Source organism: Pinus tabuliformis, chromosome 1_2 (genome assembly GCF_031772625.1).
Source record: "Pinus tabuliformis cultivar Carrire ecotype Pingquan chromosome 1_2, CPIR1, whole genome shotgun sequence".
Lineage (NCBI taxonomy): Eukaryota > Viridiplantae > Streptophyta > Pinopsida > Pinales > Pinaceae > Pinus > Pinus tabuliformis.
This window is the reverse complement of record NC_142298.1, coordinates 593,103,987-593,128,407: the sequence shown is the minus strand read 5'-3', so window position 1 is coordinate 593,128,407 and position 24,421 is coordinate 593,103,987. Positions and strand designations below refer to the sequence as shown.

The 24,421-nt window shown below is 39.6% G+C and overlaps 1 protein-coding gene across 3 annotated transcripts in view; it reads right to left on the bottom strand.

Moving 5' to 3' along the window:
• Nucleotides 1-24,421, bottom strand: part of LOC149207043 (sulfatase and phosphatidylinositolglycan class N domain-containing protein) — a 412,661-nt gene that overhangs the window by 87,509 nt on the left and 300,731 nt on the right. For 2 of the 3 annotated variants that reach the window (XM_089395652.1, XM_089395654.1), the window contains exons 13-14: nt 12,272-12,374; nt 11,927-12,149 (exon numbers count right to left, since the gene is read on the bottom strand). In XM_089395652.1, coding sequence (XP_089251778.1) covers nt 11,927-12,149; nt 12,272-12,374 — 326 coding nt within the window. The remainder of the gene's footprint in view (nt 1-11,926; nt 12,150-12,271; nt 12,375-24,421) is intronic. The other variant, XM_089395653.1, reaches the window with a different exon arrangement.

The following is a 24,421-nucleotide window of genomic DNA, read 5'->3' as shown; positions in this document are numbered from 1 at the left end:
GGGCTGAAGACTTGTTGTTGGAGGCCAAAGTTGACTAGGTTTGACCAAGATGAATTGAGGAAGAATTCTAACATGTTGACCAAAGTTGACTTTTCTGGTTAGGGCTCTTTTGTTGCTATCATAAATTATCATACTTGTAAATTTTATTATCTCTCTCTCTCTGTTGAACTATTGAAGAATAAAGGAAGAATTGATCAAGGGTTTCCCCACATTGGGGTTTGTCCATGGCTGGTGCCACATCTTGTGTCCTCTTGTCTTGGCTTGTCTTCTACTGTTTATGTTTATGTTTATGTTCTATCTACATTTTACTATCATGTTGATGTGATTGCTAAACTAGATATTGATATTGGGCTAATACAGAAATTGAAGTAAAATTGCTCTAAAGCATAGAACATACCATTGTTACCTAAAATTAACATGGTATCAAAGCTGAGGTGGAGACAAAGCCCAAGCAAGAGTGAAAGATCAATCACAAAAGACAGTTGACAAGGGCAAAAGGATCAATGGGTTCCTCATCCCACTTCCCGGCTAAAGACAAGCTCCATGAAAAACCTGACTATCATGCATGGAAGATGTCTCTTGATTTGACCTTGGAAGAACAAGAAGTGTTGGATTATGTGAAGGGTAAAATCCCTGAGCCTCCTTCAAATGCACAGGCTACTGCGAAGACCAAGTACAATAGGGTTGAAGTCAAAGCCAAGAAGATTATCAGAGATTCCATTAACAAGCATCCGGTGGCCTACATTTCCGAATTGAAGACCTCCAAGGAAATCTATGACAGGTTGATTAGCATGTTCAAGGTTAGTAATGCTAATCAAATTTTATTTCTCAAAAATAAGTTAAGGACGAGGATATTCAATCCTACTTCTTAAGGATCACTAAGATCAAGAATGATCTACTTTCGATTGGAAAAGTCATTCCTAACAGGGAACTTACTATCACTACCCTTGGAGGACTACCACCTGAGTGGTATATATTTAGAACCAATATACTCAACAATGATCGAATTCTAGAGTTTGAAGCACTGATGTTGAGATGCATTCAACAAGAAATAAGAATGGTGGAGCAAGAAATGCCTTCTAATAGAAGCAACCCCACTGCATTCTCTGCTCATGCCAAAAGGAGAAATAATGCAGGTTCTAAAGGTCATTTCAATGGAAAAACTGGATCTAAAGGAGGAAGGAAGGGCAGGTGCTTTGTTTGCAATAAGTTTGGCCACTATGCAAGGGAGTGTCCAAATAGAAGGGACACATCACATGATGATGATCACAATCATTCTAGGGGCAACTTCAACAACAACGATCAAAGGAATGGTAGGTCCAATGGCAAGGGAAAAAGGAATGCGGGACATCAAGGAAATGGTCGATCCTCCAAGAAAGCAAGGAACTCCAGTATGAAGAATCAAATGTTGTTAACAATAAGCAAAAGGAATACTATCTTATATTGGCCCTCTCCACTAGACACTTTCGGGAATTGGCTAATTGATAGTGGTGCCTCATGGCACTTCACCGGATACAAGGAAGCTCTCTCTAATCTGATAAAAAATGAGACAAACTTGGAGATCATCCTTGGAGATGATGCCACGTATCCCGTGAAGGGAGTAGGGAATGTTACCCTTCAATTGAATCAAGGTAACACTATTCATTTACAAGTACTATATGTAACTGATCTCCAGAAAAACCTGGTGTCCATTTCATCAATGAAAGACAAAGGATTCAAGGTGCCATTCATCGATGGAAAGGTACGTGTTTGGAAAAGAAATTTAGAAGATGCTTTTACTCTTGGGTTCAAGGTTGACACTTTGTATCAAGTTGGAGGAAGTCCAGCCATGTCTTACAACACATCTCTACAATCTGAACTATGGCACCAGAGTTTTTCCCATCTTCATTATAAGGCCCTTCTCGATGTGAGATAGATGGTGACAGGTATGCCCGAGTTCAAAGTAGAGCATGAAGGTGTATGTTCAGAATGTGCCGAAGGAAAACTTACAAGGGGACCACTCCCCTCAAGTAATAGCAAGACCACAAATATATTGCAATTGATCCACTCCAACATATCTGGTATGATGCTCGTTTGGGAGGATACTTATATTATCTCACCTTTACGGATAATTATTCTCGCAAGACATGGATCTACTTCTTGCAAAAGAAGGATGAAGTGTTCACCTAATTCCGTCACTTCAAAGCCTTGATCGAAAACCAATCCAAGAAGAAAATCAAGATATTGAGGATAATAATGGGACCGAGTACGAATCCAATGAATTCCATGATTATTGCAAAGAAGTTGGCATTAAGAGGGAGACTACAATGCCATACACCCTCGACCAAAATGGTGTGGATGAAAGGAAGAATCGCACTATTGTAGAAGTTGTTTGTGCCATGCTTCATGATCAAGGGCTTCCAAAGTTCCTATGCTCTGAAGCTACAAATACCATGGTGTATGTTCAAAACCAAATGCCCTCATCAAGCATTGGACTCCAAGACTCCCGAAGAAATGTTCACTGGTAAGAAACCCAATGTCTCTCATTTTATAATTTTCGGAAGTCCCATATATTTTCATGTGCCTAAAAAAAAAAAGAAGCAAATTGGGTGCATCTGGGAAGAAAGGAGTCTTTGTGGGCTATAGTGAAAATTCTAAGGGTTATAGAATTTATGTGGTTGATTAGAGGGAAGTTGAGATAAGTCATGATGTCACCTTTGACGAAGATATAGACTTAAGCAAGATCAACAACCTTCCTATCCCAAGGAAGGAAAAAGAAGCTGACACCGGAAAACAGGGTGCAAAAGAAGATGAAACAATGCCAGATATTGATGAACCTATGGATCCTATTGATCCTCCTCCTCAAGAGCCCAAGAGGAGACCTTCTTGGCTTAGGGAGACTCTCGAAGATGCCGAGAGACATATTGCATCGAGGGGGACTTTCCGTGAAAGCAACAAGTCGAACAGGCATCAAGGATACTTGACCGTCATGAGCACTATCATTCAAAATAAGCCTTCATCATTTGAAGAAACCATGAAGCAACAAGTATGGAAGGATGTTATGAATGAAGAATACGAGTCAATTACAAAGAATGATTCCTGGGATGTGATCCCTAGACCCCAAGACAAATCGGTTGTCACCTCTAAGTGGCTCTACAAAACAAGCATGGAGCTGATGGAAGTGTAGAAAAGTTCAAGGCTCGCTTTGTTGCTCGAGGCTTCTCTCAAAAGGAAGGAGATATTTGCACCTGTTTCCCGATACACCACCATCTGCTCAATCATAGCCCTTGCTGCCTCGCAAGGATGGAACCTACATCAGATGGATGTCAAGACCGCTTTCTTGCATGGTTCGATCAAAAAGGAAGTCTATGTAGAACAACCCGAGGGGTTTGAGGTTCATGACCGAGAATCTGATGTATGCAGGTTGAAGAAAGCTCTCTATGGTTTGAAGCAAGCACCCCGGACTTGGTATGAGAGGATTGATAGCTATCTGATGAAGTTGAGATTCACTAGAAGTAAAGCCGATCCGAACCTTTACATTAAGGTTGAAAATGATAAACCTCTCATACTAGCACTTTATGTGGACGACCTCTTTCTGACAGGTGCAGACCCTCTCATTCATAAATGTAAGAGGGAGTTGGATTATGAATTTGAGATGAAGGACCTAGGACTGATGCACTACTTCCTAGGGTTGGAGGTGTGGAAAAAGCTAGGAGAAATTTCCCTATCTCAAGGAAAATATGTTGTGAAGATATTGGAAAGATTTGGGATGGTGGACTGCAAGCCTGTGACTGCCCCGATGGAACTTAACTTTAAGAAGTTATATGGTAGTGTTTCCGGACCTGAATTGGGAAATGCCTTTGAGTATCGTCAACTCATAGGAGCACTGATGTTCTTGGTGAACTCCTGTCTGGACATGTGTTTTGCAGTTAACATCTTGAGCCAATATATGGTTGAGCCTCATCATATACATTGGATTGGTGCCAAGAATCTTCTGAGATATCTTAGGGGCATAATCACTCATGGACTGAGATACACTGCTGGAGATGTGAGGTTGCATCATTATTCTAATGCTAATTGGGCTGGCAGTGTAGTGGATTGCAAAAGCACTTCTGGATGTTGTTTTTCTTTGGGTTTTGCTTCGATATCCTGGATAAGCAGGAAGCAAAAATAGGTTTCCTTGAGCACCGCTGAGGCCAAATACATAGCTACTAGTATGGCCTCCTGTGAAGTTGTCTGGTTGAGGAAGCTTTTCAGTGAGCTATTTGGACATGTGTTGGATACCATCGTGATCCTCTGTGACAACCAGAGTGGGATCCGGTTATCAGAGAATCCAGTGTTTCATGATCGCTCCAAGCATATAGATATCAGGTACCACTTTATTTGGGATATGGTACAACAATGAGCAATAAGGCTCCATCACATTGGGACTAATCAGCAAGTTGTCGATATTCTGATAAAACCCCTGGGGAAGGTCAAGTCCCTGACCTTTCGAGAACGACTTGGAGTTGTGGAGAGACCCTCTAATGAGGGTCCTGTATGATACGGACATTGAGCTCTAGGAGCTCTGGGGGCTTGGGGTACTTCTTGGAGCGATGAGCAACCATAGGGTGAGTGGTTCAACCTTCCCCTAGTGGTTTGGTGTGTACAAGGTGAGTGGTTCAACCTTCCCCTAGTGGTTTGTTGTGTACAACGTGAGTGGTTCAGCCTTCCCCTAGTGGTTTGTTGTGTACATGGTGAGTGGTTCAGCCTTCCCATGTAATACCCCTTGGCGACATGTAGGCAAGATGAGTGGTTCATCCTTCTCCTATTGAGACATCCTACCCATGCAGTTTGGGACTCATGGGAAGTACCTCTCATCTGGTCAATGAGTAGGGAAATGAGGATAGGGACCATAGTACTACCAATGGACGCATCATCTACTACCTTACTCCCTATGCTAGGATGACCAATATTGATCTAGGATCAATTGGAATTGACTTCGAGTCAGTAAGAGTGGTATGAGACACTCTCTTTTAATTGGAACTAACTTCGGGTCAGTAAGAGTGGCATGAGACACTCTCTTTTGATTGGAACTAGCTTCAAGTCAGTAAGAGTGGTATGAGACACACTCCTTTATTTGGGACTGACTTCGAGTAAGTATAGAATGGCATGATACATTCTCGATCACTTCTTCTTCTTCATAGTTTAGCAGAGAAGAGCAGAGCAATGCATTGATGGCAGAGATAGTACCGACTGGCAGATGGATTAGTAGATGGAGTTCTCCCTAGTTGAGAGGGAGTGTTAAAATTGGCAACTAGGGCCAAACTCCACATGGGTCATCTTATTTATGACAGCTGATATTTTTCTTGGATTCCTCTCTCCGAGAGGTGTAGGATTGATCTAAAGATCATTCAATTCCGACATATACAAATGACGATATGAATTTATTTATATTATGAACAAATTGTCAAGGTCGGCCAGCAAGCAAAATAAGCACTCAAACCCCCAATTCATCCTTAACATTGCATATAAAAGGAAGGAGATCTCAAGTCATTTTACCATCATCTCATCTCACATCTCTCTCTCTCTCCTCTTGTGATTGGGTATGCATGGGCAATCTTCTCTCTCACACGCGCGAAGGAAAGGAGGACAAATTTCTGTTGACTGTGTTGACCAACGTTGACCGAGCTGCAGGGAGGTTGTTTGACTACGTTGACTTGATGCATTGACCTGTTTTGACTTTGGTTTGGGTGAGGTATCTATGTCCTAGCAGGCCGCAGATCTGGGCACAAAAACCGAGGCAATCTGACCTCTCCTTTGACCAATGTTGACTATACTAGGGCTGGCCGCAGAGTTGACTTTCGCTGACCAATTTTGGTTGGACTTTTTCGGATTGTTTTGGGCTGATTAGACTTGTTGTTGGAGGCCAGATTTGACTGGGTTTGACCAAGTTGAATTGAGGAATAATTATGCCCTATTGACCAGCATTGACTTTTCTGGTTAGGGCTCTTTTGCTGTTGCCATAAATTATCAAATTTGAAGAATATAAGAAGAATTGATCAAGGGTTTCCCCACAATGGGATTCGTCCCTGGCTGGTAACACATCTTGTGTCCTCTTGTCTTGGCTTGTCTTCTACTGTTTATGTTTATGTTCTATCTGCTTTTTACTATCATGTTGATTTGATTGCTAAACTAGATATTGATATTGGGCTAATAAAGAAATTGAAGTAAAATTTCTCTAAAGCATAGAACATACCATTGTTACCTAAAATTAACATGAACCTTGTGTACTTTAGGCACAAATATTCTGTCGAACAATGTGGACATGTGGCATTAAACTTCTGTGGAACCTTGTAGACTTGTGGCACTAATGTTCTGTGGAATAGTGCGGACCTATGGCACTAAACTTTTGTGTAACCTTGCAAGTTTGAGGCACTGATTGTTCTGTACCCCTCTATTGCAGACTTTGATTGTGAACCAACCAATGTTTTTAAAACCGGAACCGGTGACCGGACCGGTCCACCTAATGAACCGGTTTACCGACCGGAATCGGTCTAACCAGGACTGGTTTGGTCTAAACGAACCGGTTTTAAAAAAATACATTAAATAATTAATTTTTAATGAAACAAAACTATATTTAAGATGTAAAACCATGATTCCAAGCCAATAGAGACAAAATATGCAAAGTTTGCTCATTTATATACCATGTAAAGGTGAATATATCAAAATGGCACCGAGTACAATACATATCATCGACAAAATAGCAAACTACATAAGAAATGACGCTCTAAATGCCCTATTAAGTCCAAAAACAATGTTGCAAGCTATGAGGCCATTGGCCTACTACAAGTCTACAGTGTACACATGATCAATCATCATGTCCATCACCACTACTAGACATAGGATCATCATCAGGAGCTACATAGACATCATCTGGTTCAGAGTCTGAGGATGCCTCAGCCTGATCTGCAACCTCAGTATCAATGCCACCAATGACAATAGAAGTGGACCTAATGGAAGCACGAGTTTGTCGACCTGCACGACTAGTGCCTTCCATTGGTTCCTTGCCTTTCCTTGATGCCGCTACTGATCCTGGTTCTGATGCCGCCACATAATCTGCCTCATCCCCCGCTAAAGCCATGTCGATATCAAAATCAGCCTCAAACACAGGATCTTCAGTCTCCTCCACCCATTCTGATGTTGGATCAATATCGTCTAACACAATGGGATCTAGATCAAGTGATTTGCTCATCATTTGGTTCCTCCTCAGTCGAAGGTTGTATTGCACAAAAACAAGATCATTTAACCGTTTTTGTTCCAACGGTTTCTCTTCTTCGTGTGTATGCGCTCAAAAATAGACCAATTGCGCTCACAACCTGAAGCACTGCAAGTTTGACTGAGGACTCTAATTGCAAACCTTTGCAATTGAGGACACTGGCCACCAAATGACTCCCACTAATGTGCTGCAAAGAAAAAGACATTAATTAGTAACTTAGTTTATAATTTGAATTGTAAAGAACGTAAACAATTTTAACTTGAAATGAAAAACAAAATGGAAATTGGAATTGCTTACCTGGTTGGTCCACATCTCTTGCCATCTTTGCCAAGTTTTTGCCAAAAGTACCACTTGCCATATTGAAAATAGTAAGTTGTCTATGTATTTCCAACTGGTCTACATGGCTAGGGACCATGCGCTCCAAGCAATCAATCAATCCAGCTCTGACCTCCCCATCATGTTGATCTCCTAGCCGATTTTTATAGTGATACCTTGGGTTCAAAAAATACCCCGCTGCATGTATAGGACGATGGAGTTGATTGTTCCATCTGTTATCAATGATCTCCCATATACGGCCATATTTAGTTAACCTGTCCTTGTAAGCTGCCCGTATCTGCTCCTTTGCCTGATCCATAGCTTCATAAATATAGCCCATGGCCAATCTTTCCCCATCCACCAACCTTAGCACCTTAACAAGGGGCTCGGTAATTTTCACAAGCTCTACAGACCTTTTCCAAAAATAAGTGTCTAACACTTTCTTTTTGGTGTCTTTTCCATTTGGTCTACGAGCCCACCAAGATTCAAACCATTCTTTAGAGGAAAACATTTTCTGCAAGTTTTTATGTTGACCATTGAGACATTGCAACGTGAGGAAGTGAGTTGCAAATCTCGTAATTGCAGGCCTAACAAGCTCTTTGCCTCCAGTGTGTTTCCTCATTAGGTTCAATACCCATGAGTGGTTGTAAATGTATTTTGTAATGCACTTGGCATGCTCTACAGTGTTTTTTACCCACTCCACTTTGCCTATATCCTCAAGCATGAGGTCTATGCAATGTGCAGCACATGGAGTCCAAAATATGGTCTTATATTTGGCCTCAACCATCTTTCCAGCAAGAACATAGTTTGAGGCATTATCAGTGATGACCTGCACAACATGCTGCTCCCCAACTTCCTGAATAACATTATCCAAAAGCTCAAATAGAAGGATTGCATCCTTTACCTTATCAGATGCATCAACTGATTTCAAAAACATGGTTCCTTGAGGGCAAGAAACAAGGAAATTAATGATAGTGCGGTTCTTTCCATCTGACATAATGGAACAACCTGTTTTGAGCCATGAATCTTTAAAATCAACCAAATACTCATCAATGGAAGATATCTCTTTTTGCAAAAGAGCTCCCCTCAAGTCATGCATACTAGGGCCTTTGAAGCCCTTTCCTGTAGCTATAACAGAGTCCCACATAGCTTGGTAATAAGGTGAGCGAGCAGCATTAAATGGGATATCTGAATCATACCACCATCTAGCAATGTATTGGTGAGAAGTTTCTTTGCATTGTCTTTTCCAATGTTGATCCAAAGTGGGTTGAGAACTTGGCTGGGAGGAAGTGGGATTAGAAGAGGCAATGTTGGCAGAAGATGAGAAATAACTTTGGATGTTTGTTCTCTTTGTTCCTTTTGATGGTTGGCCAATAGAAGGATGAACATAGTGAAAGGGGTCATTGGTGGAAGGGATAGAAGTGGAGTCTTGAATCTCATAATCATCATACCCATTCTCTTTCATGGCTTCAAATAATTCCCTCTTCCTTGCAATGTCATCTTGGATGGCCTTCTCCCTAGCCTTATCCTCATAAAAATTTTCAAGCTTGGAAATGTATTCTGCCCTAATGGGACCTAACAGTGCATTTGGTGCATCACATGGCTTTACTTGGCCTCTTATCCCAGCCAAGTGTTGTTTCAACCTAAGAATACCCCCACCTCCAATAGATTTATGGCATAATTTGCATATCATTTTTCCATCAATTACATCACAATGAGCCCATGCACTGTCCTTTCTTTTTGGAGCCATGTTTGCTTGAAATAATAACAATTTGCAAAGAAATCTGCCATTTAAAAAAATTGCAGCTAAGCAAAATGGAAAACCAAAGATAAATGTAGGAAAACAAATGCACATGCAAGGCTCAAGCTACAAAATTTGATAGCATAGAGCTACAGAGTTTATAGCATACATGATAGATCATAGAAGTGAGAAGTTTATAACACATTAAAAAAAAATTCATGGACAGTAGACTCAAATGAGGAATCATCAAGTGCAAATCCTTACCTTGAAATGCAAACTAGCTCCCTTAGCCTCCTCTTGAAGATGGCAACTCCACTGACAGCTACACACTATCTCCAAAATAGCTCCAACTCCAACTCCAAGATGACTACTTCAGCAAAAACTCCACACTCTCCAAGCTCACAAACAAACTCACAAACACTCCAAATCAGTTGTGTGAGACAAATGAGAGTGAGAGGGGTCTCTTATATCTTGGAGAGGGTGTTTTTGGAGGGAAAACACCTTTACCTCCCCCCCCCAAAACCCCTAAACCACAAACCAAATCTGCCCTTTTGCATGGTTCGGTGGGCATGTCAAAAACTGGCCGGTTTAGGACGGAACCAGCCGGTTTTCACCGGTTAGGGCCCAAAAAAGGCGAAATGCCATGTAGAACCGGGTTTTTTGGCCGGTTCGGACCGGCCAGCTTGCTAACTAACCGTTTGACTGGTAACCGGTTTTTGAAAACGGTTTTTAAAACACTGGAACCAACGTTGACTATTTCTCTCTCCTTTGATTGGTTTTGACTTGGCAAACATTGAGGTCAGAGATTCACATTTTGATTGTAATACTCTGATGTACATTTTGATGAATTGAACTCTCTCTCATAAGGCTGAGATTTGCTAGGTTTTCCCTTTGTGGGTTATTCCCTGGCCGCTAGCCTAAATTTTTGGTGTCTCTTGTCGTATTGTTTACTCTTATCACTATTTCTCTATTGAAGAAGTTAATAGTTGAAATTTTTCATGTATAACTACTCAATGATTGGAAAGAGCTAAAGAAGTCTAGTTGTAGTATTAAAAGTAGTTATCAACTTGAAAAAAATTGTACTGATCATCATCGCACTAGAAATCAACAAGGAGCACAATAGTGGACCTTCACGCAGATGCCCCCCCCCCCCCCCCCCCCCACCTGGACGCTGAGATTTCAAAAGGGAGGACAAATGCATTTAGACGGTTCGGGATAGAGCATCCCTTGAGCAGGTGGAAGATGCCTTTGCAAAGTTTCCAATTGGCACTGGGAGATTTGCGGGTTATGATGTGATTAGGGACAAGGAGGTTATGAATCCCTATGCTTGGAGGGAAACTCATGGGGCAACATGCCCTCCTTTACAGTGGTTAGTCATGAGGCTCCTCTCTTAGGTTACTTCATCCTCTTGTTGCGAAAGGAATTGGAGCACATATGGGAATCTGTATAGTTTGAAGAAGAGCAAGCTTGAGTAGTCTAGGGCAAAGAAAATGGTATATGTGCACACCAATCTTCACCTTATTTACGAGCAAAGGGAGGAGTGGTTGAAGGGAAAGACAAAGATATGGGATGTGTTTCCTGATGATATGGGTTTGGACAGCAGTGTTGAGTTGGCATTGGTCAAACTGGATCTTAATAAGTCATTGCTAGAGCCTGTCACGTTTGATGATGGTGATCCTCTTAAGGGATCATCCTCCACACCAGCAGATGCAGAGATTAGATTGGATACAAAGGAGGAGGACGCAGAAGAAAGCAGTGGTTGTAGTGTTGTTGATTTTGATGTTGATGAGCTATAGCCTATGAGATTCTTCCATCTGATCTATAGTTCTAGTATCTACCCTGTTTTGTATTTACTATTTTCCATTGGCATTCCCACATATAATATATGTGACTCAGTGAGTTGGGACTCAATATCTATGTAATACATTTTGATTTTGATTACTTAGTAAGAAAACTGTAGTTTATGGTTAATTTCTTGTGTTTGTCAATTTACCATCGTTGATCTAGTAATAAGTATCCGTTGTATCATTGATGATTAGATGTGTAATGTATGATTGAATTTGTATCATCATCATGTACATGTTTTAGTTTCTAAAGTGAATCTTTGTTTTTCTTCAAAGTGAAATTCACAAGGGAATTTCAATTAAAGAAACCATTTCAATTATGTATATCAAAGTAGAGATAACAGCTCATCATAAAAGATGGATTGTAATTGTGTCTTTTAATCTGACATTGCCATGAATGCAATATCTGGAGGAACTAAGGTCAATACAAATAAAAGTTGCAATAATTGGTGGAAACGGTAGGGATAGAATTTTCGGATCATGTGTGCCCAAACAGCAGTTTTCCTCTTCCAGTAAAACTCCATATTGATTTTCCTGTGTCGACCCAACAAATATAGAAGAAAGGCATTTTCAAACCACACAAGAGCATGGCTACCTAGTAAAAGTGCCACAAACAAAATCTACAGAACTCTATCTACCGTCTGTCCTACATTTTGAAAATCCTGTTTCTCAAAAGCTATGAAACATTAAATGCACATAATGGAAAATATTATTTTCAGAATGCTATCACATCAAATAGTTAATAGAAATAAATGAATTAAAACTTGCTCAAAGGGGAGAATGACGTACAAAACATAATGCTATTCTCACGTCTGACAGTCTCAGATATCTATGGCCTTTGAGCCTAGCATCTTCTTCAAGTAAAGAAGACTCATTATGCAAGTTGACACCCTTCATGGCGTTGATTTGACTAGAGTGCATTCCTGATAATGGTAAATATAAAATTGCACATTCGATCAAGATCCAAGATATGAGTACCACTGCAAGGGCACTGTAGAAAAGGGCTTCATATCTGTAACAAGATAAAATAAAAGTAACTATAGATACATTATAAAAATCAGGTACAAATCAAGATTATTTATGATTCAAAACACAAAACTGTACAAGGATGTCCAAGTTATCATGATTAATTACCCTATGGAAAGAAGTAGAAAAGGAGGAGCAAAACCAAGAAAAATTGAGGTAAGGCGGGCCAGCAATCCATAAGGTGAAAGAAGAGGTAAGACCATCGAAAACCCTGTCCAATGAATGTATTTAAAATTTATATCAGAAAAGCTTGTTGCTTGATCTCGTGTACATGCCAAATGCAAGAAGAATAATACTTATGACCAATGCTATATAATATGTGTTGCAGTTTTCTCAGCCATATTCTTTCATTACATAACAATGAAGGAGAGGCAACAAAGAGTTTCCAAAGGAGACACTGGAAAGGAACAAAAGCCAACCTCTAAACACCACTAGAGGATACAAGTAAGCATTATTTTTAATAACTTATGTACTCCATAACAGAAGCCAACCTCTAAACACCACTAGAGGATACAAGTAAGCATTATTTTTAATAACTTATGTACTCCATAACAGATGTCTACCTAAATTAAGTGCAACAATGGGAATGTCATGATTGTCACCTTGGTAACAAATGCCCTTGTTTCAGTAATGGGCACAACCAACACAAAGGAGGCTTCCCTAGTAGATCCTAGCAATCAAATAACCCAATTAACTCAAGCTAAGTTCCCCCAAAGGTTCTACAATGATTTCCACCCCTGGATGAAGATAGGAAATTGGGGTTTAGGGTGGATTAGAGAGCAATTTCCAGATTTTAGTTCAAAAGTTCCCATGGCAACAATCTAAAGGGTTAGGTTAACCAATAGAAGCTCAAGATAGATTTCCAAACACACACAATAAAGAAATTACACTTGGGTATCATAATCTAGCTTGAAAATCAGAAATTGCAGCAATATATTGGTATCTGACAGCAGCAATTTTCACCCAAGAAACACTGATTAAAAAAATGTAAAATGAGAGCTAAATTAATGAGCAAATATGAAGATAAATTACAGCAATTTTCCATGGTTAAAAAGGCATGAAACAGCACTTAAACCTAGACATTAGCCTTAATTTAGGGCTGAAAATGCACATGAAATATAAGCTTTACTTATCCAATGTATTCCAAACAAACCCTAACCATAGGACAATAACATGCAACACAACAGATTCTGAAATACATCATTTCGCTGTAATTAAACCCTAATTTACCTAGAACAAGTTATATATATATATATATATATATATATATTAGGGTTTTAAGGATTAACAAGAGGTAAGACTAATGCCTTATCAATCTAAGGCTAACGGAGTCTAGGAGTAATAATCCTTGGAAGAAAACAAATAGATGTGGATTCAAAGAAATTAAGGGAGACAAACAAGTGTCCCTCAATCCTCTAACTCTAGTGTCCTATTTTTTGGACAAGTAAAGGGAGAGAATTAAACCTAGATCATCTCAAGAGAACTTGATGGAAATCATTGTTCAAGGAAAATTTTAAATTTAGTGATAAAAGCATCAACAAAACCTTGGTGAATATTTAATAACCCTAATCCATCAACAAGAAATAGGATTGGAAGAAGATAACTTACATAGCATAGCACATATCATCAAAGCTCACCAATAATCATCCATGAAAAGAGAACTATCCACAAAAAAGTCTTCCAAGAGAAAATTGCTCAACAAGTGCTCCATAGCGCATAAGAGAGAAAAGACTAGTATCCAAAAGATGTGTGATCTCCAAGTGTGACAATGATTCATATGAGGCCTAGCACTCCCCTAAGTCTATGAGGGAAACCAAGCACTAGCCTCAAATTAGGCAAGCCCAAAAAAATTAGCCTCAAATAAGCCCCATACATCAATAAGGAACCCATTATTGTCCCAACCCCTGGTGGGTGATGAACTGCCCAACCTTAAGGGGATATTCACTGTTATATCACGCACATCATGCTCTCATCCCCTAGAGCCCCAAGCAATGATAAAAGAAAATAAATAAAAGGCAAAAAAGCATATGAAGAAGGGTGGAAAAACAAAGGTCAAGTTAACTCATGTACCACGATTGCTCCCTCCTACATCTATATACCCAAGTGTGGGCTTCCCTTATCATAGCTACCCTTGTACTGTGGCATGTGGGCTGGAGCCTTCCCCTGATGCCCCACTCCATTCCATCATTATATCACATGAAACTTGCCCTATGATGGATGTACCATGGACCTGTCACTCCCTTAGAGGTTGAAACCACCTAATAGGGTCCTTGATTAACCTCCCCCTTGAACTTGGAGACACCTGTATACTCTAAAGCCCATTATGGAAGGGCATGCCACTATGAAGTGTCCACTTGGTTCCATGATTTGTAAGCTCATTTACTCAATTGCAATAATGATTTGTAGTACTGGAAGGTGAGGAGACACATTGGATCATATACAGGATTGCAGGTGGGTCTTCATCTTGGGTTTGGTCTCCCTATAAGGGGTCCAAGCCATCCACAGGGTCATATTGGCATTTGTAGGGTGAGCATTGAAAGCCATGGGCCTCCACCATAGCAAAGAGCAAATTGCCACATCATGGGATCCATCATTACTATCCATTGCCCGCTCATGTTCCTCCAATTTGATAATGATGATGATGCACCTAGACCACCTTGCCCAACCAACGACACTCTCGCACCACACACTCAGCAACTAATCCAAGGCCCAGATAAGGTTTTGTCTCACCATGGGAGAGAAAGGGAGGGCTTGCATCATTCTTCTAGCCATTATAGATAGGATACAAGTAAGCTTGATCCATTTGGAGACCCATGAGGATGTTTTGTGCCCCCACAGCCACGTGGGAGCACCACAGGTCCCTTGCTTGGAGATCAAGGGGTCAGCGCCTTTATAATTATTTTTGGAGCCCTTCCACTCATTTGGGCACATATTGGACTCCACTAGGCCTCTCAATGGCACTTTGACCTAGTGTATCTATTATTTCGCCCTCTTGAGAGGCTTATTTTCATGTTATGGAGCTATCTTGGTGGGCTTCTTACCAAGTAATGTTATTTTGTACATTATTTTATTACTTGGGGCATCATTAGGTCTAATTAGGCAAATTGAACCGTTAGAGGATGATATAAGGTGATGAGAGAATCATTTGATTCTCACCATCACTTGGATTTGGATCATTTCCCTCTTTTGGGATTTTCCTTATGGAGGACAAATTGAAGATTCTTTAATGCATTTTGATGTTTGGGTTAATGTTATTCTATTTTGGAGCTTCTCTCTTACAAATGTGATGGATGGATATACCTTTTTTGCCATGTAGGTTTCTCTTATGCGAAACTTTCATTATATGTTTAATGTAAGGAATATTGCATCATGTTGTTGCTTGTGCTCTAAATTATGCGAAAATCTTGAATCACTATGGTAGTGTTCATCTATTGCATGTGTTATTCATTGGGCAACCTGGGGGTTGTTTTGAAAATCTAACCTTAAAACTCCATTATTTGACAAGTTGAAGTATAAATACTTGTTGTAGATGGGTAGATACTCCACTAAGGCATGTAAAGTTGCAATTAGGCTCCTTATTAGAGCGGAAACCTAAGTCAATCTCATTTTGACTGCATTCTCCCAATAGACTAGGCATTGGTCTAATCCTTGGTGATCATCTTAACGAAAATCTTTTGACCTCCCTCTCTCTTTTTCTAAGCCCTAACCCTAGTGCCTCCTAGGGCATCACACGAAATTCATTGTAGCCATCAATTTTGTGAGTGAATTGGTCCATAGCTACACTGGGGTGTCCTCAAGGTCTCCATAAATTTTGAGATCAATTTCGTGGTTGTATATGAAATTATTCCAAGCCCTAGCTCCAACTTTGTTCTTGGCTCTAGGTTTTGTTTACCACTAGAGTGGCACCTGATGATTATATGAAGACTCCATGCCCAAGGATGATCCAGAGGACACTTGTACCATCAGATATCATTAGTCAACAGAGTTTTTTAACTCTACTTCTATCTTCTCATCATTTTTCTTGTACCCAGATTCCATACCATGCGGGGAATTGTAATAAGTGATATTAGTAATGATGAGTTTTTTGAGTCTGTAACAAGCCTAAGATGTTGAGACTCGATCAACAAACGAGTACACCTTCGAGTGTTTTTTTTATCCGGTTAATTATCCCTTCTTTTTCAGAGGTGGATAATTTTCAGAGTTTTTTCACTCATTTTTTACCCCAAAGCCAAGGTGACAGTTTGAAGGTTGGGCCCCTAACACATCTTAGTGTCTAGAGTCGATGTATATTACCATACTAGATCACATAAAAAGATTGTGGAATTTGGCTAGGTCTAAGTAAGATTTTTTAATAATTAAAAATTTCTCGCAAAACGGGATTTTTTAATTATTTTCTATGTAATGGTATAAATAAGTGGCCTTAGGAAATGTCTAAGTCGTGTGACTACTCGAAATTCATCTTCAGAGCCTCATCATCATCCTAGGACCCACTTTGAGGGTCAAAAAACGACTTATAGTCCCTCAAAAGTCGATTTTCCTAATGTCAGTGGCAAAAATGAGGAAAAAATTCAAAATTTTGAATAATTGAAAAAATTAGAAATTTTTCCATAGTCAAAGTAAGTCAAATTTTGACATGGAAAGTTAAAGGAATATCAAAGGTGATGTAGCAACAATGTGGGGCCCACCACATAAGGTACAACAAAAAGTCAAAGTCAAAGTGCCAAGCAAGTCAAATGGACCAACGTTGAGTTCATACATATGGTTAAAGTTCATTTTTTATTTAATGGTATGGATTAATGTGTAAAGCTAAAGTAAATGAGTGGGGAGGGGACCCACTTCTCTTCCTCTTTTGAATACGTATAACTGAAATAAAAATGAATTATGCACATGCCAAATAAAAGACCACGCAGCCAAAGAAACTACCTCCATGTTGGACAGAGATATCTCCACGCACGTCACAAAGGATCAACACACTATTTGGAATATTCAATTGAGGATATTATGGGAGTGTGTCTCCCAATTTCTTCACATATCCATCCACTTGTACGCAAAATTGTTGACAGCCCATACGCAGATCCTCTATAGCAGCTCCAAGACACAGATGTGTTAGCTGCATTCTTCAACAGTTGGCATGCAAATTGGGTTGGCAATCTAAAAGCTGAATTAACAATAGATTTTGAGGGAGTTGTCTTCCCCTTTTGTTAAAATTGGCAACTAGCGCCAAACTCCATGTGGGTCATCTTATTTATGGCAACTGATATTTTTCTTGGATCCCTCTCATCGAGAGGTGTAGGATTGATCTAAATATCATATGATTCCGATAAGTATTCATGGAGTTATGAATTTATTTGTGTTAATAGACAATTCATCAAGGTCGGCCAGCAACCAAATAAACCCCACATGTGCTCAACGTTTTAGTATAAAAGGAGATAACTTGAGAGTCATTTTACACACACTTCACTCTTGATTTCTCTCCACTTCTTCTAGATTTTAGTGGAAGAGAAATCTAAGAGAGGAAGCCGTAAAACACAGAAGGTAATGGAGCCCTAGTATGTAGCCCTAAACGTAGTCTCTACAAGCCCTAACGCAGTTCTAAGGAAGGATGCCCTAACGCAGTCCTAAGAAGGAAGATCTACGCAGCTATGGAGGAGGATCTACGCATCTATGCAGGAGGTCTTAGCAGCCCTAGCAGCAATCCTAGCAAGCCCTAACCTATGACAGCTCTACACATCCATGTGTGGATATATATCTCTAAGTATAGCTCTGAAATCTGCGTGGAGAAGGAGGCTTCCCTAGACAGCGTGGAAGGGTTGTATGGACAGCGTATTTCTGAGGTAAGTTTAAGGGTTAGACAAATCTGTTTGGGGTTGTTTCAAGTGCAGATTTAGAGCAGGGATTGCAGGAGTCTTAGCTGTAGTTTGAAGGGCCAAAGGGACAGCGTGGGGGAGCTTAAAGAGCAGCGTGGTATTTCTGTGGAGAGGTCGAGTTGTTGTAGGTTACAGCGGGTTGCTTTGAGGCTTGTTTGAGAGCCATCTTGGGTGCAGATTGCTGGGCAAGGAAGGCCGCAAATCTGGAGGAGAAAACAGTGTTGTTTAAGGGCTGTTTGGGTGGTGTATAAGGGAGTCGCAGCTACAGCTAGTTGTTGGGCTAGGCCGCAGGCCATAGCCAGCAGCTAGAGGCCATCTATGTGCTGCGTTTGAGGTAAAACAAGTAGACAAAGGCAGCATAGGAGTGGAGGCATATTCCCTTGGTAAACCACAGTCTTTTGGAGGGTTGATTGCTGAGTTGTGTGAAGGAATAGGGTTGTAGGTGATGCCCTAACCAGAGAGCAACAATGCAGCAGTGCAGTGTGATGGGACAGCAGTGCTAGCAGCAATGGCATAGTGCAATGATGGCACAATTGGGATAGCAAGTTGTGATGGGACAACAACAAAACAATGGGACAGCAAGCAAACATGGAATGGCAATGTCACTAACAGTGGGATAGCAGTATGCCACATGGGACAACAGTGGCTAGCATGGTGCAGTTATGGCACATGGGACAGTTGTGGTAGCATGGTGCAGCAATGGCACATGGGACAGTTGTGGCAACATGGTGCAACAATGGCACATGGGACAGCAGTGGCATCATAAGGTACAGCAGTATGATGTGTGTAGCATGGTTATGAGGTCCAGCGTAGTGATGATGGGTGCGGCATGGTGCAGCACGGTAAGGTGCAGCATAATGACGAGGTGCAGCACAACGATAGGTGAAGGAGTCACCTTGGAGAATCAGTGGAAGTAGCATGTCTTCAACTGAGTTCAGCTATCTCATGTATCATCTTCCTAGAGATGATCTATGCTCTTATTTAGATAAGTCAAAGTGTTGACTTCTGTTGTAATTGTACTATCTCTCTCTCTCTGCTGAACTATTGAAGAACATATAAGAAGAATTGATCAAGGGTTTCCCCACATTGGGGTTTTTCCCTGGCTACCGCCACATCTTATGTCCTCTTGTCTTGGCTTGTCTTCTGCGATCTATGTTTATGTTCTATCTGCAATTTACTTTAATGTTGATGTGATTGCTAATCCGGAAAAGATTTTGAGCTAACTGTGAAAATGTTAAATAAATTGCTCTAAGCATAGAACATACCTAAAATTAACACCTTAGGACACTTGTTTTCACATGGTTGACAACTCTCATACCCACCAACAGTTAAAACGATACATACAGCCAGGAGGAAGGAACATGCAAAACAGTTTATTCACAAATTTTAAGTGGTTGTTATTTCCAGATTTGATGGATGATTTGTCTCCAATTTACTTTAGTTTCTTCACACTTGTTACACTGGGATCTACGTTCAACGAAAGAAGATATTTTCATTACTACACCCAGAGATTCATTGGACACTTGGTCAAATATCACAGCCACTAAGAAAATTTGAATTTGCCTTGTGATCTCCTCCCTCTCACCACTTGGCATTTGGTTCTTCATTGGGATTCTCTTCCAGGTTCTTATAAATGTAACACAGCTCTCATTGTAAATTTTTTTGTGAATCTTGAGCTTATTGTTACTATACTAAAATTGTTATTGAGCTAAATAAAGTGAAAGTCTTTGGGGTTACTAGTCTCTCTTGTGGTGCATTCTTTGGTTGATGAGGTATACCTGTTTCATTTGATATTATTATTCATTCGATTTTACATTGCTATCTAGTTATTTTTTTTTTGTGCATTTCCCTGAGAGCATTACTGTCTAGAGAGGAGAGATTTGCAGCGATCTCAAATTTCCTTTGGGCTTGGTATATTTTGTGCTCTTGTTGTAGCTTGTTATTTTCGGTTGAATGACAAACTCAACTTGGCCTCTATATGCCAAGTCTCTTTTGCACTAACAATTGGTTTGCATGCATTTGTGTGTTCAAAGGATAGGTTGCCAAGTCTATTGGAGTGTGAGGACTTCTTCGGTTGGAATAGTCACCTCCAAGGATATCAAAGATCCCACAAGTTGTTCAAGCCAACAATCTCATAAGACATCAAGAGATTTATTTAAAAGGGGGTTTCATGAGCCCTTTGCTTCTTTTCCATCTTGAAAAATATCATATATTTTCTTCTCTCATTTGTGTGCATATTGATTTTATCTAGCATTTGTGGCTAAGTTGTTGAATTTAAATCCTAACTTTCACTCACTAAAATTATCTCTTTCAAGCTAATCTTAGTGAGGGAATTTGTAATATAAAGTGTATTTTATACTTGCATTGGGTTTCTAACTCTTTCCTTTTCATGCATGTGATTTCATCTCACATATTTTAGCACTATTTCTTTTGCATGCTAACTCTTTTGCTTGCTTTCCTATAGGTGTTCTTGGAGGCAATTCAAGTTTGAAGAAAGGGAGCTGAAGCATAAGCTAAGTAACCCTTTTCCATTTGGAAACTCAAGTCCAAGGTTATTTTGGCTTTCCATTTGAAAGCATTTCACTTCATTTTAAGCAAAATACAATTTCATTTCTTGAAGAGCAAATACTTGGAAGGCATTGGTTGTTTATGTATTTCATGCTTATCTTATTATGGTTATTGCTCATATCACTTTTTTGCTTAAAAATCTTAAAGAGACAATACATTGAACTCTAACAATTCTCCTAGAAACTCACATCCTTTTTAACTTAACTTTTCATTAGGGACCACCCCCCTTAGCCAACCTAGGAGATAGCTTAAACGAAGAGAGAATAGATTTAGTGTGATAGCCCCTTCTCTGAGTTCCTTGCCACCAACCACACCTTGTGGGATTGAACTTTTGAAGGCTTTTCTCACTGACTTGTAGGTAGGTGTAGGCGGTAGGGTCAACATTTTTAGCGTCGTTGCCAGGGACAAGCTTTCTTGTACCTGAGAAATAGGCTAATCTTTTGGTTTTAGCATTTTTGAACTTTAGATTTAGATTCTTGCTCAAGTGGCGACTCCACTCAATCCAAATTTTGCAAGAGTCTCTACTAGGAGAAATTCAAGTGGTCTAGTTAGCCACTCTCCTGATCCTGAAAGGGTTTTTAGAGAGAGGTTGAATAGACTTTCTCGTAGTAGAGCTCTTGCTAGTCTTGGGCAAGAGGCTATTTCTGATATTCATTTGCTTTTTCAAGAACAAGTGGAGCCTACCATCATGAATGATCTTTTTGCTCCTTGTGACTTCACTAACATAAATGGCTATCCTCACAATATCCCTTACAAGGCTATTGAAAAGTTGCCTTCCTTTCAAGGTAACAATGCCATTAGTGCTACATCACATGTGAAAAACTTTAATGTTTGTATCTTTAAATGGTGTAACATTGCTAATTATGAGGTAGTGACGATGAGACTTTTTGTTTTATCTTTAGAAGAGGATGCTCTTGATTGGCTCACTGAGCAACCTGCTAACTCATATAACTCTTCACAAGCCATTCTAACTGCATTTTTAGATAAGTTTGGAGAGAAGAAGGAAAATAGGCATTTGATCAACGCCATTAGCAATATGAAGAAAAATGAGAACGAAACCATGGAGGAGTTTAACAAGAGATTCAATGGATTAGTAAAAAACATGCTTGCTACTGTTAAACCTCCTGATGAATTTCTTTTATGCTCATATCTGGACACTTTTGATGTTGACATTGGTTATAAGTTGAGGAGGAAGGAGTCTGTGAATTTAGGTGTAGCTCAAACTGAAGCCTTAAAATGGAAAAGGCCAGAAAGCAATCAGGAAAGTCTGAACTCCCTGGTTTCAATAGAGGGCCATCGAAACCGAATGATTCAAAGGCAAGGCCAAAGAAGAGACTACACATGATCCTATTAAGGAGTTAACCCAACTCATCAAGAGTATGGAGGCAAATCACACTAGTCAAATGAATGCTATCCAAAATCGATTAGTGACCATGGAAAGAAATCAAGGTGGGAAATTCCCAAATAGAGGAAATGATAGATGGAAAAAGAGAGGACATCCCAATGACCATAGGCCACCTAATCCACTCAAGTCTACAAACTTAATTGATGATTCCATGCCTTATTGTAGACCTTGTGATGACATACATGATGAACTCACTTGTTCTTATCCAGGAAGGATCCTAGAAGGAGATATGGTGGGAACAAGTGAGCAAATCAATGTAGTTGGAAAAGAGCATCATATGTCCTTGGAAAATTGGATGGGAGTTATGGAAAGTAGTCAAAAGGTAAATAAAAAGTCTCCATCCTCCTATAGTACAAATAATTTTGAAGATTTGAATAGGATCGCTGAATTATATGGAGAGAAGCCTTCATCAACTCAGATTTTAGAGATAGCCAAGGATAAGAAAAGGGGAAAGAACAAAGAAAGAAATCATGGTAAAACTTTCACTCCACCCACATCGAAGTTGAATATTGACTTGGGAGGATGGATTAATAATGCTAAGATTTTAGTTCCTGTCACTGAAATCATGAAGATTCCCTCCCAAAATATAAAATGTTGAAATCCATTGATGCTCCCAATGGAAAAGCAATGTCTATTTTTTCTAATAAGGATAGATATGAGGATGCCCCTATCACTCTGCAAAGTAGTGATATGTGTAGAGATAACAGAGACTACCAACCTTTTTTCATCACTATGTTGTTCAATGGAATGCTTTTACACAATTGTATGTTTGACTCTGAGGCATCATCTTCTGTCATGACCAAGAAAGTCATGAATTAGTTAAATTTGAGGATTTCTACATCCTACCACAACATTTGTGCAATGGATTCATAGATCATTGAAGTGTGTGGTTTGATAAAAGACCTTCAATTCCACTTAGTTGTACATCCTGACATTATGATCACCATGGATATTGTGGTGATTGATGTGTCTGATGCTTGGGGGATGTTATTGTCTAGAAAGTGGGGAGCTGATATTGGGGGTAGTTTGCAAATGGATTTAAGTTATGCTACCATCCCTAATAGTGAGGGCATCATGGTTAGATTCAATAGGGAATTGGAGAGAAAGTTTCATATAGAAAATCCCAAGGAGCCTCATAATGAAATTGTGTATGAATCTGATAACTTGGAAAACAATGCTATCCTGGCTAATTCTTTTCCTCCTTTGGAGAAGGAGGTGGATTGTAAGAAACATGGAGTTTGGCACATGAATTTTGATGGTGCCCATTCTAGGTATGGTAAGGGTGTTGGAATTGTCCTTACCTCCCCTCTTGGTCACATATTCAAGTTTGCCTATAGATTGGAATTCGATGCAACCAACAACGTAGCAGTGTATGAGGCTTTGTTGTTGGGTCTTGAGTTGGCAAAAAACTTGAGGATAAATTTGCTTAGTATCAAGGGGGATTCTGATTTCTTCATTCTTCAAACTAAGAATCAATTTGCATGCAAGAATGATAGATTAAAGAAGTATCGAAATGATGATTGGGATAATATGGAATATTTTGATGTATTAGACCTTCAAGCAATTCCTAGGGAAGGAAATAAACAAGCTAATGAGTTGGTTGTTGTTGCATCTACATTACAGCTCTGAGAGAACTTGGTGGATGATAAAATTAAGATGGAGATTATCTTTAGGCCAGCAGTTCCTGATAATCTAGAGCATTGGTAAATCTTTAATGATGAAAGCCAGGTGGTTCGTTTTTTAAATAACATGGAGAAATTTTCTGAATTTAAGGTTGGCTACAAAGAGGAAGGATGTGATTATGAGAAGTGTAATGTGGTGACAAATCCCACTCCTAGGGAACATGTAGCATTGAAGCAAGTGTTTGACAGACATGATGCATCAAAGAGAAAAGATGATAAGAAAATTGACCCAGGGGAATTCATTGAAGTGAATATTGGTACCCCTCATGAATCATGACCCAAAGATTATTAAAATAGGCAAGGGTACCAATAAGCAAGAAAGGAAGAATTTGATAAATTTACTTCATGAATATAGAGATGTTTTGGCTTTTTCATATGATGAGTTGAAAGGTTATAAGGAATATGTTATGGAACATACTATCCCTCTTAAGGACGAAAATGCCAAACCCTTTAGGCAGAAACTTAGGCAAATCAACCCTAAGTTAGCCCCCTTGGTGCAAAAGGAATTGCAAAAGATGCTTCAGGCTGGTATTATTGCTCACACTAGGCATTCAACATGGTGTTAGTTATTGTGAGGAAGAAGAATGGATCAATCAGGCTATGTGTAGATTTTCGAAATCTTAATTTAGCTTGTAAAAAAGATAATTACCCTTTACCTAATATGGAAACATTATTGCAAAGGGTAACAAGATCTGGAATGATGTCTTTGTTAGATATATTTTCAAGATACAACCAA